General features: G+C 43.1%; 1 protein-coding gene across 1 annotated transcript in view; it reads right to left on the bottom strand.

Moving 5' to 3' along the window:
• The window catches only part of MTPN (myotrophin), a 54,559-nt gene extending 36,353 nt beyond the window's left edge, over window positions 1–18,206 (bottom strand). The window contains exon 1 of the mRNA XM_090043321.1: window positions 17,832–18,206. Coding sequence (XP_089899447.1) covers window positions 17,832–17,903 — 72 coding nt within the window. The 5' untranslated portion in view covers window positions 17,904–18,206. The remainder of the gene's footprint in view (window positions 1–17,831) is intronic.
• Window positions 18,207–18,477: the final 271 nt, after the last annotated feature.

Here is an 18,477-nt window from a genome sequence, read left to right as displayed (position 1 = left end):
AAAAATTATGATGTCATAGGGATAACGGAGACCTGCTGGGACTCCACCCATGACTGGACCACTGGTATAAACAGCTATACCCTGTACAGGAGAGATCAAGTAGACAAAGGGGCAGGGGCATAGCTCTCTATGTCAAGGAGAGCTATGCATCCCTGCAAGCCGACACTGGCGACCAGGGTGAACGGCTGGAGACCCTCTGGGTTAAAATCCGTGGGGAACATGGCACAGGGGACACAATGGTGGGAGTCTACTACAGACCTCCCACGCAAAGTCAAGAGCTTGACCAGGAGTTCACCCAGGAACTGGCTGACCATGGACTTGGGTGAAGCTGCATGCTTCAGGTCCATGGTTGTCATGGGACACTTCAACTACCCAGACAGCTGGCGGGAAGAGCGCTCGGCTAAATCCAAGTGGTCGCAAAGCTTCCTCTCCTGCGTGGATGACCTGTGATACAAGAGGTCTACAGGCCAATGAGAGGTAAAGCACTGCTCAACCTGGTACTGGCAACTGATGATGACCTAATCAGCGACTTAATGATCGAAGGGAAGCTGGGCGACAGCAACCGTGAGCTGATCACCTTCACCATCTGCCATAAAGCTGGCAAGTCAGTCAGCAATACAGAAGTCCTTGACTTCAGGAAAGCTGACTTTGACAAGCTCAGGAGGCTTACTGGTGAGGCCTTAAGGGACCATGACCCCAAGGGAAGGGGAGCTCAGGAAGAGTAGTTGCTCCTCAAGGGAGCAATCCTCGATGAACAAGCTAATGCTATTCCGTCTCAGAGGAAAGGCAGCAAAAGAGCACAGCAGCCCCCTTGGCTCTCCACGGAACTCACGGACCTCCTGCAGCTAAAAAGAAAGGCCTACAAAGGATGAAGGACGGGATCCACCTCTAAGCAGGAATATTCCACACTGGTCTGGTCCTGCGGGGAGCAAACCAGGAAAGCCAAGGCTGCGATGGAACTCCAACTAGCTACAAGCATCAAGGACAATAAAAAGTCCCTTTTCAGATATGTGGGGAGCCAGAGGAAGAGCTAAGGCAACACTGGACCCCTGCTAAACCAGATGGGACAACTGATAACCAACGCCCAGGAAAAAGCCAACCTATTAAATGGGTACTTTGTGTCGGTCTTTCATCAGTCCTGAGGGATGCCCCTGCCCACTATGGGACAGTGGGGCCTGCATGAGGAAGGCCTGGGTGAGAGAGATCCCTTGCCCTCTATCAATACTGACCTCGTGAAGGAACACCTTGAGATGCTGGACACCTTCAAGTCAGCAGGCCCCGACAATCTACACCCCAGGGTACTCAAGGAGCTGGCTAGCATTACAGCCCACCCAGCCCCTGGCATGGATCTTCAAGAACTCCTGGCACTCTGGTGAAGTGCCTGAAGATTGGAAGAAGGTTAATGTGGTACCTATCTTCAAGAAAGGGGGGTGGAAGTGGATCTGGAAAACTACAGGTCCAGCCTGACCTCTATCCTGGGGGAGGTCTTAGAAAAGATTATTAAAAAGAAGCCACTCTCAACAGACTGGCCGACGGCACTATCCTGAGGGATAGCCAGCATGGGTTTGTTGCAGGTAGGTCTTGCTTGACCAATCTTATCTTCTTTTACGACCAGGTGACCTAGCATCTGGACCTGGACAAGAGAGAGGAGATTGACATCATATATCTCAACTTCAGAAAAGCCTTCCATCTGGTATCCTATAATCACCTCTTGGCAAAACTAGCCAACTGTGGCCTCGAGTCCACCACGATTCGCTGGCTGGGGAATTGGCTCCGTGGTCAGACCCAGAGGGTGGTGGTTGATGGAAATCAATCGTCATGGTGTCCTGTGACAAGTGGGGTCCCCTAAGGCTCCTCTCCTCCTCAGACTGGTTTCCCAGAGGATCCTGCCCATGAGTTCCCTGAGTGAAAGTCTGCTTTTCTGAAGTCCAGGGTCCTTACTCTGCTGCTCTCCATCCTTCCTTTCCTCAGGATCCTGAACTCAAATCATTTTGTGGTGTCTGCTGCACATTCCAGGGCCTGTGATGAGGAATTCTCTACCAGCCGTTTGAAGAAAGCCTCATCCACCACTTCCTCCACAAAACAATGAGGTTATCTTGATATGAATAGGAAAACAGCTGAAATACTAGTGCCACATCAGTGGCAAACTGAGTATGAATTCACACCCTTTCATGCCCACCATGGATAAAAATGCTCATTTTCACAGCCTTGCTTTTATTTCGATTAGCAATAAAGACTAAGACAAATGAAAATCATTTGGATTGCATCACCACTAATTGATGCAATTTAGTACTAACAGGCAAAAACCTAGGGACATATTAGTAACTGTCCCTTCAGAATGTGCATGCGGGGGGGAGGGGGAAAAAAAAGAGGAGTAGTCATCTTGTAAAACTCTTAATGGTTTCTTTCCACTCACATTCTAAAGCTGTATTTCCATTCAAAAGAAGTCATAATTTTCAAAGTGTTCAGGTAAATCAGCTGCTGCTGACCTTTTGATGTTCTGCCATTCACAAGGATCAAGGGTCAAACCACCTCATGGACACTTGCTAGGAGAACATCCATGGTCCCAGACCATCAGCTGCCCCTGAACAGCCCACACAGCATTGGGGCAGGGGGGGTCTCTTCTCAGTTAAAGCGCATTAGATCAATCTGCATAGCCACTGCATTCCAAGGCAGGATATGCTGTCTTAGAACACTAGATTTTTAACTTCAATTACTTGTGCATTGTTTCTGACCATTTGCAACAGTAAGCCAGATTTCTTCAATTACATATCATATTGATTATTGTGGATTAAGTCAGAGCTAAGAAACATCTTCGTTATTCTAGAACTGAGTAGGAAGTTTTCCATGGCAACTGCCATAACCCTCTGCAGAATCGAAATATTCCATTTAAAAACAGTTCTACTTTAATAGTTACACATGAACTGTTTTGAAGGTTTAGCTTAAACAAAAGACTAATGCAGCCCTCTTTCCTGAAGCTGCAGAAGACACCAATGCACTACTTATGGAGCCACTGAAAAAAAAAAACAAAGCGACCGCTAAAAGAAAGTTAGTTTTCATTCCTTTCCTAATTGCTGTGCATTTGAAGGGAAGGCGGGCAGTGGCAAGGGAGTAAATAATAACCTGATTCCTGCCAACACCATTTTTTTCTGTTCCATCTTGAAAGTTGAGGAACACTGAGTTTGCTTCGTCTTCCACCAAGCTAGTTTGTCTTTCCTCTCCGTACACCTCATGGAATACCTCGGACTGGCTCTCTGGCTTCTTTTCTCCTACATCTCAGAGAAAAGGCGGGGGCGGGGGGGCGGACAAACCACTTCTACCTTAAGAAACAGGAGTTCTGAAGGCAAGCTTAGAAAAATTGAGCAGACTGTCAAGGGAAAAATCGTCAAAGATGCAGGGCCCAGAAATGCACTTCTGGCAGAAGGTTTCATATAAAAACACCAGCAGTGAGCAACATTCTAATTTGACTAGATCCAGAACTTTATTGCCCTATTACTTTCCATAATGAAGTCAGGGAAGACAGAGCCATCTAGAAAACTGAGCAAAAGAGCAGAAGCCAGAAATGCCTAAAATACATTAATTAAGGAACACTGTATGAAAGCAATTTAGCAATAACAATAAAGCTCTTTTAGTAGTAGTGGTAGTCGAAACAGGATAAGTACTCATGGACCAGGATTTTTACTGTCATACAATGCTCATTTACATTAAAACACATGCCTGTTTTCTTGTAACCCTCATATTCTAATTCTGGTTCCAGTACTCACTGCCTAAGGAAACTTAGGGCAAGTTATATAAATCATTTGCCCATGCCAACAAGCACTACAGGGGCTTTTGAAGTACAACATAAATGCCAAGAATTATTACATAGGCAGGAAAGGTTCTTTGAATAGACGTGATATCTTTTATTAAACCATCACATCTACTCAAAGAACCTTGTCTGCCTAGGTCTTTAGACCAACACCGCTACAACCAAAAACCCAGCAAGATTTATTACAGTTCTGTGAACTTAAGACAACCAAAAGGTACTTATGCAAGTCCACTTTGCAGGTTTAACCACAATAACAAACAGGTACCCAACCCACCCACTATAATCAAATGCCATCTAAAGTCCTTTTGTGTCAATCTAAAGACCGATTTAAAAAAAACAAACTGCTAAATCAACTGAACTACTGAGCCATCTGTGTTTCAGCTGTTGTATCAGCATTTTTAAAGACAAACAAACCTCTGCTACATGAGTGAGTATTCTAACAAAGGTGAACTGAACCTTGTTTTCAAATGTAAGTTTCTAGAAACTTGTCCTACACTCCTGACCTCAAAAACAAAGTATAATATTTCACACCTTAGTATATGCATAACTGAAAGAAAACACTGATGCTGAATTTAGAAAGGGGGGGGGAATCACCAACTATCATCTTCAAAATTTTGGTAGAGCCTAAACCTTAAAAAACTACTAAATAACATAACTTTACTGGGTGTTTGATAAAGTACAGCACTAAACATAGGCCTAAAGTGAACACTATTGGACAGTATAGGAAAACATTGGTTAGGCATGTATAATTAACAGATTACATAACCAGTTACAACAGCGACAAATTCGACTACACGATAAGCAAAAAATGAATCCAGAAGGTAATGCAGAAGATTCTCAACCTCTATCAGTACTAAATACTCTGTCTTGTAGACATAACATATTTGAATACTAATCCCACGTAACAGTACATTGAAACAGCCACTGGACCATAAGGCTCTACTGAGAGTTTTACTATGGATATACTGGCAAAAGGCAGTAAGTTACATAGTAACATGCAATCAAACCAAAATGGTTCCAATTCAAAGCTCAGAAAAAAAAACAAAACAAAACAAACAAACAAAAAAAAACCCACTCAATTTTGTAAGAATAGCTAACATACACAACTGGGATCTTAGTCTGATACTGCAGGCATCTCATTTTTATTTCTCCCCTTAACAGAGTCCCCATGCAAGATCACACCTCCATATAGCATTTCCAGTGCAGCGTCAACACAGAGTTTTATACATTACATTCACATAGAACATATACAAACAGATGAGAGCATGTGTTCTGCAAAGAGAGCTCACCATCATAAATCTGCTGGCCCACAGAAGTAGTATTATGTGCAGGAGGATTAAGGCAAAACTCTCCAGGTTAGTACTTATGCTAATGTTTCTAAAGAACTACTTTTTCTGGCCCGCATATAAGAGAAAAGGAAAAGCAGCCATCTATTAGTAATGGTGGCGAGACAATAATTTAGTCCTTCAGAATGAAGAGAAGGATCCGGGAACTGAGGAACAAAACACTGACAGAACTAAAAGAAAAAGATGGAAGATGAAAAAGGAATAGTTTAATATTTTGGGAGAATTATACAAGGTATCTGATGACCACTTCAATGGTCTTCATTTGGGGTGGGCTCTTCTGAACTTTCAGCTACAAATTCAACAAAAGATCAACTTCCTTTGAGTCCCTGTTCTGCCTGACTCTTACATGCCAGAAAGTTACGCGCCAGGTGAAGAAAACTAGGCAAGAGCAGCAACAGACTGATAATCTTGGACCAATGCCTCAGCTTCTCTGTGGAGTAAGGGGCATCAAATTGATCTGACCCCCATCCCCCCACCCCCAAGCCACAGCTGGACTACAGGGCTCCTTACAAGTTGGATCCAGGCTCTGGGTGTTAGGCGAGCAGTATCAGTAGGGGGGGAGCAGTTAATATAGCTGTTGCTTCCCCGGCCCACTGCCAAAATACCCCCAGTGGGGCCCCATACTTAGTAATCCGACAGTAGGCAACACCCCCAAATTCCAAGCCCAATGGACAAGATCTGACCCATCAGCCATCCCTGGATCTGAAGTAGATTTAGAGCAGGGGTGTAGAGGCATAACCTTAAAAAAAAAAAAAAACAAACAAACACACAAACTCAGGGAACCTTACTTAAGCTCTTACCCAGTGCATCTTGTAGCCCTTTCTTTCATAATTGTAGGAGACAATATCTTAATTCCAAACTATCGTTTGTGATAAAAGGAAGTACAAGATTGAAACTGCACAGCACTCCTGCCGATACTGCTGTGTAGGGAGAAAAGAGCCTAAGGCTCAGAACTATGCTGGGACAGGAGTTTCCTCTTCACTCCTTTTTCAGGAAAGTTTGTACTGGAGATACAGCAATGCACCCTACAATGCCAGATTACCACTATATTCATATCACACAGTATGTCAGTTAATTCCTTGCTACACATGCAAACTAAAGCTGAATAGCAAGCAGCTATAAAGTTAGTACACACATTTTCAAGGTCTAATTTTATAGCTGGTTGGAGCTTTTCATTGTGTGATAGGTACTTTGTACATGTAGCTGGTCTCAGTTAATTATAACTATAAAGGTGTAGAGTAGGCCTTAGTTTTTAATACCAGACACAGATAACCCACCCCCCCAAAGATAATTGTAATAATTATTGCTTAAGTGCAGCCTCTTAGATCCTCTGCACTTTCAACTCTGTAACAAAATAAAAGCCATGTGCTTTTCTTAATCAGATGACAAAGCCATCTCAGCTGCAACCTTAACTTTCACCAAACATTACAACTCCCATACTTTTAGGCACAGAGAGCTGGCCTATCTGATTATTCCATATTCAGGTGGCTGGACAGTCAGCAAAAAGTTTGACCAAAATCCAAGCAGTGTTGCTGATTTGTACTGTTTCTCTCTCCAGGGAAGTGGAAAAAGATAGTCCATCCCACATGGGTACCAAATGATTGCTAAATAAATCTGCTCCAAACAGGAAACAGCCAGCATCTAAGTCCAGTATCTTCCTCACAGGCATTGTCATCCATCTGCTCTCAAACATCAAAAAGCAGTCTTCTAGAGAAAGTTTAAACACAAAAAGTTTTGTGACACTAAACCAAGATGTACTACATCACATGAGTTCCTGGTAATAAAAACTTTGTTTGAACACACATACATCTTTCTGTTTAAACAATCTCAATGCAGTCAAATTTGTTACTGCAAAATATTTTGTATTACAAGGGAACAAAACAGCTAAGGCAACTGATAATGGGAAGTGGATAACTGTACCTTCAGATAACTGATCCAAATGGTAATTGCTAAATAGGCCAGTAATACACAAGTTCCTACCTAAGCTACTGTTCAGTGACTAACATTAGGTGACCCCAATATCAGTTCAGATCATAAGACCAATACCGACACCCTTAGCCATGTTATCTTCTCCAACAACGGTTTCCTTCTGTAACAACATTCTCAGATGATATCAAAAAGGCATCAGAAATTAGTTAATCCTCTATGGGAGAACACAGGGCCTGGGGACAGGATTTCAATTTTCACTGTTCTCAACCTGCTCTCTTTTTTGAGTTCGAAGGATGTTTCAGAAAAATACTGCCTATTCAGAAACAGAGGTTGGATTCTTGAAAAATCAAAGCAGATACTTTATAGTGAAGACATGATCTTACCATTATAATCTGCACACTAATGATGCCTAGATAAACATTCATTTATTTTCAAACTCATTTTAAGTTAGTAGACAGTCTGAGCAACATTAAACAGCCAAGCAACATCTTAATAATTACAGAAAATTAGGACTGAAAGGGACCTCAGGAAGTCATCTAGTCCAACTGCCTGCTCAAAGCAGGACCATCGCCAACTAGGTCATCCCAGTCAAGGCTTTGTTTACCTGTGTCTTAAATACTCCCAAGGATGGAGATTCCACCACCTCTCCAGGCAGCCTGTTCCAGTGCTTTACCACCCTCCTGGTGAGAAATTTCTTACCTAACTTATCTAACCTAAACTACCCTTGCTGCAACTTGAGACAGTTGCTCCTTGTTCTGTCATCTGCCACCACTAAGAACAGTCCAGTCCCATCCATTTTGGAACCACCCTTCAGGTAATTGAAGGCTGCTTTTAAATCCCCCTCAGTCTTCTATTGGACACAATACTCCAGATGTGGCTTCACCAATGCCAAATACAGGAGAACAATCACTTCCATCAATGTACTGGCAAAGCTTGTACTAATACAGCCCAGTATGCCATTCGCCTTCATTGCAACAAGGGCATGCTGTTGGTTCATATTCAGCTTACTGTATCCCCCAGGTCCTTTGAGAGGTGCAGTGCTCTTTGCTACTAGAAATACATATTAACCCACAGGGCCAGATTAACCCTTTAGTGGGCCCTACGCAAACAAATTCATGGGCCCCATGGCCATCCAAGACCCACCCCCTTGTCACTGCCGCCCATAGGAAGCAGAGCTCAGAGCCACTGCAGCAGCAAGACAAGCAAAGAGGAAGGGAAGGGAAGGGGAGGCAGACAGGATCATTTGCAGCACTGCCACAGAGGGAAGAACCATCCCTCCCCTTCCCCTCCTGCAGCTCAGAGCCCTAGGCATGTGCCTAGTTTGCTTATGCATTGATCTGGCCCTGTTTACCTATTACTTTACCACCAACCCAACCCCCAGGTAAAATACCTGAGTTGGATCAACTTTCTCCACTGAAAGCTTGCTATCCAAGGCTAAAATACCAAGTTAGTGTGATCCACAAGTGAAATCACTTCTACTTAAATAATACACATACATAAACACATACATAAATCTTCCACATTTGTCAAGATGTTACCTAATGATCTGAAAGTCTTGCACTGTAGGTATTTCCTTGTGTTAGTTTCAGAAGGTATAATCCAGTTGTGAATCAACATTTTTTTCAGTACTATTATCATCAACAAGGAAAGCGAGAAATTAAGAAGCTATTCATATGGAAATGTATTCCTCAGGCTACAAGTGAATGCTGTACCATTTACAAGGTTAGAAAACTGAGCAGTGCATCAACAGTATCCAAAAAAATCATGCAAAAGAAACAGGGTTCTGCCTCACTTCTTGGGCTTTAATGTTTTTCCCCCACCCAGGGAGTGGTATGGTACACCCTGCAGGGCCAAGGGAGCCTCTGATGTGGTGCACCAGGGAACTCAATGGCAGAGGAAGTAAGGCGGAAGCTGCCCACCCACATAGTGCACACGGGGGGGGGCAATGCCATGGAACTCATGGTGTGGGAGGAGAGGGACCAGGGGAGCCTAAGTGGCACGTAGTCCTCACTGGCATGGCCCCTGGCTAAGTTGGACAGCCCTTCTCTGAACAATTAAATGTTGCAGTGTCTGGTTTTACTGCAGTAGTTTAAAACATGTTTATAAAAATCTCTATATCTAGAGCACAAAGCTTCAGTAAGAAAAAAAGTCTGCTTGAGTTCAATCACAGCTTAATATCCAAAAGGATTTGATGATCCATGTTCTGCTATCAGTCACAAAAACTGAAAACAAAGTACAACTTTCATCCCATTCACTCACTCATTTAATGCTATTGCTCGATTTTATATACATTTTTCCAATAAATTCTGCTGCAAAATTTTATTGTTAGTGAAGGAGTTTGTTAGCTACAACAAAGGGGAGTTAAACATAACTAAATTTGATCTTAGCCCACAAGAAGCCAGGAAGGATATTAACTGATCCTTGGATGTGGGCTGTAATCTACCCCAACTTAAGACAAGAAAGGGCACATTTCAGTTAACTCTATTAAAGCTGTAGCAGAATTAATTATGACATTAAGGAACACACTTCCAAATATCCATATGCTTGGATATAAGAGACAGAGTTTGCAAGCATTCACAAGTATGGTCAAGCATAGCCTCCTTCAGTAAGTACCAAGCAAGTTAAGACTGGGAATCTTGTAATACACAATTCACTTCCCCAAATGTATTTCATAATCAAACAGTAAACCTAAGTTGTAAAAATCAAACAGAGTTATGGCTAAACATGCAATGGCTAAATCTCAAGGTGTTACTTTCATTTGCATTTTGACCTATTAGGTTTATTAGCCATCGTATGCAATTATCCCACCTGATGGCCAACGTGTAGCCGGAGACCAAGTAGAGACATTTCACCAGTTCACTACTAGGCTGTTTTCAGGGAAGCAAACAATAGTTTATACAAGTGAAGAATTAGAAAAAACAGTAGTCATGAATTGCTCATGTGATCGAGTTATCAAGAATATTTACACAGAATTATAGAAGAAATCTCTGGTGGTAGTACTCACCTGAATTGAATTTATCTGAACTAGAATTGATATTAAACTTTATACAAGAAAAAAGTTTTAAAAAAAAATTATATATTTAAGTAGAAATGAACTGATATATCCATTGCATATCGGATCAGCACTGATAGAAGGAAAATTAATGTTATCAGCTATTGGCTTTTTTTTGACCGACGTAGTCAATAATGTCACCAATAAATGTTGTGGGCACTGCTGCACATGGGGGAGGCTGGCACAGCCCCTGGTCCCAAGCCTGCAGTGGGCAGCTCATCCTTACCCCACACACATATCCAGGAAAGCATATGCAGCCCCCATGCCTCCCCTGGCAGTATGCACAGCAGCAGGGAGCCGCCCTGCCGCCTCCCCCTTCTCCGGTGTTCCCTGGATGAGCTACCTGCAGCTCCACCCTGTGCTGTGCCCTGCCTTGCAGTTGGATTCACCACACTGGCTGAGTAGCACCTGTCCCTACCTCAGCCCCACTCCCTCTCTCACCATGGGGGCCTCAAATCTGCCCCTCCCATCTCTTCCCTCTCCCACACCCCTCCCCACCACAATGCTGCTCTGCAAGCTGCTGGGCTACATTCCTGTAAATTGGTTATCAGATCTGCATCAGCCGACATGGCTGGTTAATAATTGGCTATCAGTATTGGCTAAGAAAATCTTTACCAGTGCACCCCTACATTTAAGATGAATGCTAAAGTTTTGGCTCCCCATTCAACTTTAAGTCTGCCCTCCTGTGCATAAAGAGAATGAACTGTGCATAAAGACAGTAAGCACAGGAGGGCAAATTTAAAGTTCACATCAGTTCAACTGAACCCCAGTTTCACCTGAAATAGTAAGAGATTTATATTCTAACAACCACAGATGGATGTACTAATTCACATCAACTGGAAGTCAATCTTCAATCATTTTATATTGAAGTTAACAAACAAACAAACAAGGTGCTAATGTCTGAACTATTGGAAATGCAAAGAATGTTGACAAAGTGCTCCCATGACCCACATTCTATATGTGCAGTAAAAGTCAGAAGGAACAATAAAGCCAGCTGCTAGAGATTAACATGTCTGCTTTAATAGGACAGGTAGGTGGCCTCCACAGATGAATCATATATTTGGCTACTAGTCGAGGAAGTCTCGATAGGGGGAATCTGGTCACCGATTCTTGGCTGTTATGAAAGAGAATGCATCAAGACAGACTTTACCTTTAGATACTGAAGATATTAATTTGAAAATGGCACAAAGGTGGCACGGGTTATATTAATACACATTTTGTCATAATGAAAATCAGGTGTCCATGACAACATTACTTAGACTTCATGTTTTGATGCAATCACAAGACATGGGAACACTTACAGTCTGCAAGAAGTACTGCTCAAATAATTCTTTTTTGCCCAAGACTCTCAGAAACTATGACAGATAGACAATCCTTCCCAAGAATGTTCTCACATGGAATTCTTCAGGGTTCCATTTTCTCTATACACATATATGCAGTCTTCAGATATGTTAGCAAGATGACAGGAATTGCAATATGTTCAGTATGAAAACACCAACATAAACCTCCATCCCTTTCAAGTTGACATTTACATTTCATTGCCCTGGTTGAGAAACAGGTATAGATGTGAGCTAGCTGACAGATTCTATACAGGCATACCTTGGAGATGTTGCGGGTTCGGTTCCAGACCACCGCAATAAAGCGAATATCGCAATAAAGCGAGTCACATGAATTTTTTGGTTTCCCAGTGCATATAAAAGTTATGTTTACACTACACTGTAGTCTATTAAGTGTGCAATAGCATTATGTCTAAGAAAAACAATGTATATACCTTAATTAAAAAATACTTTATTGCTAAAAAATGCTTATCATCCGAGCCTTCAGCAAGTCGTAATCTTTTTGCTGGTGGAGGGTCTTGCCTCAATGTTGATGGCTGCTGACTGATCAGGGTGGTGGTTGCTGAAGGTTGGGGTGGCTGTGGCAATTTTTTAAAATAAGACAACAATGAAGTTCGCCGCATTGATCGACTCTTCCTTTCACGAAAGATTTCTCTGTAGCATGCGATGCTGTTTGATAGCATTTTACCCACAGTAGAACTTCTTTCAAAATTGGAGTCAATCCCTCTCAAACTCTGCTGCTGCTTCATCAACTAAGTTTATGTAATATTCTAAATCCTTTGTTGTCATTTCAACAATGTTCACAGCATCTTCACCAGGAGTAGATTCCATCTCAAGAAACCACTTTCTTTGCTCATCCATAAGAAGCAACTCCTCATCCGTTAAAGTTTTATCATGAGATTGCAGCAATTCAGTCATATCTTCAGGCTCCACTTCTAATTCTAGTTCTCTTGCTATTTCCACCACATCTGCAGTTACTTCCTCCACTGAAGTCTTGAACCCCTCAAAGTCATCCATGAGGGTTGGAATCAACTTCTTCCAAACTCCTGTTAACACTGATATTTTGACCTCCTCCCATGAATCACAAATGTTCTTAATGGCATCTAGAATTAAAACCTTCTGGAAAGGATTCACCACTTTACTTTGCCCAGATCCATCAGAGAAATCACTATCTATGGCAGCTATAGCCTTACAAAATGTATTTCTTAAATAATAAGACTTGAAAGTCAAAATTACTCCTTGATCCATGGGCTGCAGAATGGATGTTGTGTTAGCAGGCATGAATACAACATTAATCTCATACATCTCCATCAGAGCTCTTGGGTGACCAGGTGCATTGTCACCGAGCAGTAATATTTTGAAAGGAATCTTTTTTTCTGAGCAGTAGGTCTCAACAGTGGGCTTAAAATATTCAGTAAACCATGTTGTAAACAGATGTGCTGTCATCCAGGCTTTGTTGTTCCATTTATAGAGCACAGGCAGAGTAGATTTAGCATAATTCTTAAGGGCCCTAGGATTTTTGGAATGGTAAATGAGCACTGGCTTCAACTTAAAGTCACCAGCTGCATTAGCCCCTAACAAGAGAGTCAGCCTGTCCTTTGAAGCCAGGCATTGACTTCTCCTCTCTAGCTATGAAAGTCCTAGATGGCGTCTTCTTCCAATATAAGGCTGTTTAATCTACATTGAAAATCTGTAGTTTAGTGTAGCCACCTTCATCAATTATCTTAGCTAGATCTTCTGGATAACTTGCTGCAGCTTCTACATCAGCACTTGCTGCTTCACCTCGCACTTTTATGTTACGGAGACGGCTTCTTTCCTTAAACCTCATGAACCAACTTCTGCTAGCTTCAAACTTTTTTTCTGCAGCTTCCTCACCTCTCTCAGCCTTCACAGAATTGAAGAGAGTTAGGGCTTTGCTTTAGCTTAGGCTTTGGCTTAGGCTTAAGGGAATGTTGTGGCTGGTTTGATCTTCTATCCAGACCACTACAACTTTCTCCATATCAGCAATAAGGCTGTTTCGCTTTCTTATCATTCGTGTGTTCACTGGAGTAGCACTTTTAATTTCCTTCAAGAACTTTTCCTTTGCATTCACAACTTGGCTAACTGTTTGGCGCAAGAGGCCTAGCTTTCAGCCTCTCGGCTTTCGACATGCCTTCCTCACTAAGCTTAATCATTTCTAGCTTTTAATTTAAAGTGAGAGACGTGCGACACTTCCTTTCGCTTGAACACAGAGAGGCCATTGTAGGTCATTAACTGGCCTAATTTCAATATTGTTGCGATGGATTTGCTTGATGCAGGGTTGCCACAAACCTTCAATTTGTAAAAAACACAATATCTGTGAAGTGCAATAAAATGAGGTATGCCTGTATATTATTTTATGGATGCAAGAGGATTATGCTCTTTCCCCTCTTGATCAATGACTGATATATCACTCTTGGGTAGAAGCACTGGAGTCTTGATGTCTAAACAGAGTACCAATTCCTACTTGACATGCAGGAGCTAAAAACTGGTACAGACTAATTAATGCCTGACCGAAACTGAAATGGTCTCTTTTGGATAGGTATCTTGCCATGATTAGGTACATCAATCATCTCTTCATAGGCTATAACCCAGAAAGGACATCTTAAAACCCTTCCTGAAACTGAAGCTGGTGCATAGTTCAGGTTCTCAATCACAAATATTACTAGGTGTATACTATGCCATTAGAAATGCACATGGGTCCTCTATTGATTGCCATTTGACATTTAAGCCCATAAGGCAGAGTAGATTCACATCTGAGCTCACTTCATCCGATGCTGTGTTATGTTTTAGTCCATTAAACACCGAATAGCTTCCCTGTACTATACAGCGGTATGTGCAGACAGAAAAGGCATTCAAACTGGAGGTCTCTCTCTACTGGGGGGGGGGGGGGAGGGGGGAAGGCTTTAGCAGGACATTCTCCAAAGGCTCATTTTTGGAATGTACTGCTTATTTGGCCTGAACTAGCCTGATAAGCTTGAAAAGCCATGGGAGTTTTGGTGAAAGTTCTCCATTTTCCTTTCATAACTAGAAAAGTTCTGGAAAAAAAAAAGTCTCATGGAATTGTTGGTGTTACATTTTTGTAATTCTTTCTGAATATCAAGGGCAATCTTTTCATTCAAGATTAATTAAAGCTAAATGATACAAATGCACTGGTTCTTCTTTCTGATGCATCAGATACAACTCTCAACTTATATCCTTACAGACCAGGAAGTCTCATCAAGAGGCACAGGTCTAGGACTCAGAAAGCCTCCATCTTGGGACTCTACCACAAAAGCACACATCAGTTAGTCCCATTATCTCTATACCCTAATTCCAGTATTGTGGAGGTGGGAAGTCTCTCAAACTCAAAACCAGCTAAGTGTTCACTAGAGTGACAGAGGTCTATGCAAGTACCTACATCTTAAAAAATAAATAAATAAATAAAAGAACCAAACTAATTCGCTATTTTTAAACTAGGAAAACAGTATTAGTAGGCAGAACAACATCAAAGTACAGCTATATTTGCAGCTTGGCTAATACTGATTGTATAAAATTCAAACATACAATTAAAAAAAATGGTTTTCAGCCTTTAGAGATAAGAAAGCCTTCAAACTGTTATTAATACTAAACATAGAAAAAGTCTGAATCATTGCACTGTTATTTCCTTACATGAACAGAAAGCCTGACAGTGACTACAAAAGTTTATTTCACCTCCTTTTTCTTCCCCATCATTACATTATTTAAAATCACAGATAATTTTGTTAAATGGACTAGAAGAAGAAAGTTGGAAGGAACCCCAAGCAGCTCCTTGCTCAGGCAAGCTGGAAGGTACCAAGAAAGCATAGGCACCGCAAAACCCCAGGAGTTTGCTGATATTTAAACAAACAAACAAACAAAACTACACAGCTGGACAGAGATGGGAGGACCCAAAAACAGGATATGTCTGGGAAAATCCAGACATACGGTAACCCTAGCATACCCCTAGAGGTACGCAAGACATCAAGAAATTATGTAAAGGCAGACTGAATTTTTCATTATAATAATTGGCATTCAAGGGTTAAAACTTATGCTGGTAAGGGTACATGGACAGCTGACAAGTATGGAAGTATGCAATAAGAAGTTTGGGAACTTCTGCCATAGAGGACAGCCCATTTCCATACTCTCAACAATACCTGAAAGACAATTTGTAATCAACACCCACCTTCTCCCCAATCTTCTTGTAAGTTCTCTCTCTTAGGCCCCTGATCATTTTTGTTGCTCTGCATTAGACTTTTTTCCAATCTGTCCACACCCTTCCTGATGTGAGTGACCCAAAACTGGATCCAGGTGAGGCTAGCAACCGAGTAAGTGGGGCTAGCAGCAAAAAACCCAATGGAAAGCTGAAGCTATGTCTGATAAACAGAATTAGCAATAATTATAATTAAATAATAATTAAATCCATAGCATGGTAGTTCTCAACCTTTTTGGACTCAAGGCCATAGGAAATGCTAATACTTAGTTTTGCTTTTTTGACTGCAGGAAAAAAAAATACTATTGCAAAGAACTCAGAAATACCAAAACTAGTAAGAACATTTTTAAACACTAGATTCCCATATGCAAACTTCAGTTTCATCTTACGAATCATGCTTGCACACCTAACACGATAGCTAACAACACTGTGTGGCAACACATGGCACTCTTGAATAGATCTCAAGTCACCTGGCTAAGAATCACTGGCATAGTAGGAGAATGGAGGGGACAGTAATTCTTCACACTAATTTGACAGGCATATCTATTAGAAGAAAGGTCATAAGTCATAGAGAAGCAGGGCTGGAAGGGACCTCCAGAGGTCATCTAGTCCAGCATTTCTCAGCCTGTGGGTCACAATCCAAAAGTGGGTCACAAGAATATGTGAAAGGGTTGTGAACAAGCTTTAAAAATGAATTCTACTTTAAAAGGAGAAAAAAAATGAGGGAAACTGTGGCTTTTCCCTTGCAGGCTGGCAGAGTCCCAGCCTTCGGGCCTCCCATAGCCCCCACACCCACCCCTTCTTCACACACTGGGGGCACTAGGTTGGGACTGAACATTAATATTTACAAATAGGTCCCAGTACAAGGAAAGTTGAGAACTAATCTAGTCCAACCCCTTGCCTGAGGCAGAATTATCCCTAGCCAAACCATCCAATATGCATCATAATCTAAGCTCCATGTAAAACTACCGTAAGCCTTGATGGAACACAGACCCAAGGAAAAAAACACCTCACAATGAGGGTGATAAAGCACTGAAAACAGGTTACCCAAAGAGGTTGTAAAATCTCCATCCTTACACGTTTTTAAGATTCCAAAGTCTTGGCTGGGATAATAGTTGGGGGTGGGGGTGGGGGGGGGGGGAAAAATGGTCCTGCTTTAAGCAGGGGGGTGGACTCAAACATGGTCTCCTAAGGTCCCTTCCAACCCTCATTTTCTGCTTCTGTAAGGACCCTGACCTGCCACAAAGCAGGGGAGCCACAGCAGACAACATCCTGCTTTTATAAAACACTGCCAAAACCCTCTCAGGAAGTCATACAAAGTCAGATCCCCACCCTCCCACATCCCTGTAGCTTTTGCAGGTATCCCACTCTCAGCTGCAGACCTACAACAGCTCCGGCAACAAAAAGGCCAAAGTAGGGTTGGCCTCCAGCCTCGGCTACCAAAAGAGAGAACCAAGGACAAGCAAAATGCTTCCAACGTGGTTGCCTTCCCCCCACCAAAAGTAAATCATGAGCCTAATTATGATGAAGAGAAAAGGAAAAAAAGGACCATGAAAAAAGTTTCACTCAAACGTGCCCTGGAAGGAGCAGGCGGGCAGAAGCCGGCTGCCAGCCCAGGTGGACCAGTAAGTGCCACTCCCCCATCAAGGCAGAACCAGTGTTGCCAGGTACACAATAATTATCATACCTGTACAATCGTTTCAACCTCTATGACATACAATCAAAAGCATACAATAAAAGCATTCAAAATGTGCAATAATTTTCAAGGCAGCAATTGATGCAACGTAGGCAAAACCCAAGTCATTCCCATGAAGCTTTAACTGACTTGAGTCTGCTGCCAGCATTTTATGACTGCTTGCCTCAAAATAAAGAAATGCTTCCACTTGGATGCCCCAGGTCTCACTCACTCCCTCGCTGCAGTCTTACAGTGAGGGAAACAAAGTAAATAAGCCAACTGGCATACTTACATGCATGTTTATTGGCACATTTTTTCAGCGTAGGATTGCTTTTCAGCAAATACGGTAAATTCCGAGCTTCCCATGCGATAATCTCAGTTAAGACCCGGCAAGGCCACGCAAAGTTGAACAGTCCCCCCGACGCGGAGCAGTACCCTCCCCTCCGGCCCCCTCACCTTGGCCACGTAGTCCTTCACCTCATCCAGGTCCCCGTTCTTGAGGGCCCACATGAACTCCTTGTCCGACATCGCGGCGGCGGGCGAGGCGGGCGCAGCGAGGGGCCCGACAGCCGCACGCAGCGGGCGGGCAGGCAAGGAAGGGAGGGAGGACAGGCGAGCGAGGCTCAGGACAGGCCCCCTCGTGACGGGGGGCTCCTCGCGGTGCGGGGAGGGGGAGCGGACGGCGGTTAGGGTGGCTGGAAGCTGACGTCGCGAGCCCGCGCACCGAGCTCAGCAACCACCGGCGAGGGAGGGAGGGGGGAGGGGAAGCCGCCTAACAGAAGGGAAGAGCCGTTGCACAGGGCGTTTCCGCTTCCGGTTTTCATTCAGCGTTCCAAGCACTACCTCCCACCTACGCAGGGGAGGAGGCGGGGAAAAGGAAGCGCTGTGCATGCGCAGCTAGACCCCCAGGTGGCTCAGTTTGAGCCCGTCAGGCTGTGCCGGCGCACATCGAAGCTTCCATGACATCAGGAGAGGGCGGGGCTCGGGGAGCGAGCGGCTGGGAAAACGCCGTGGCGCATGCGTAAGTGGGCCCCTTCTCGCTGAGGGGAGCGGGGGCGCTTTCTAGCTTCATTGTGGCGTGCCTTCCCCCTTCCCCCACGCA

Source organism: Crocodylus siamensis, chromosome 4, assembly GCF_052110815.1.
Source record: "Crocodylus siamensis isolate JL-2025a chromosome 4, ASM5211081v1, whole genome shotgun sequence".
In the NCBI taxonomy this organism is placed as follows: domain Eukaryota; kingdom Metazoa; phylum Chordata; order Crocodylia; family Crocodylidae; genus Crocodylus; species Crocodylus siamensis.
This window is presented reverse-complemented; position numbering and strand designations above follow the sequence as displayed.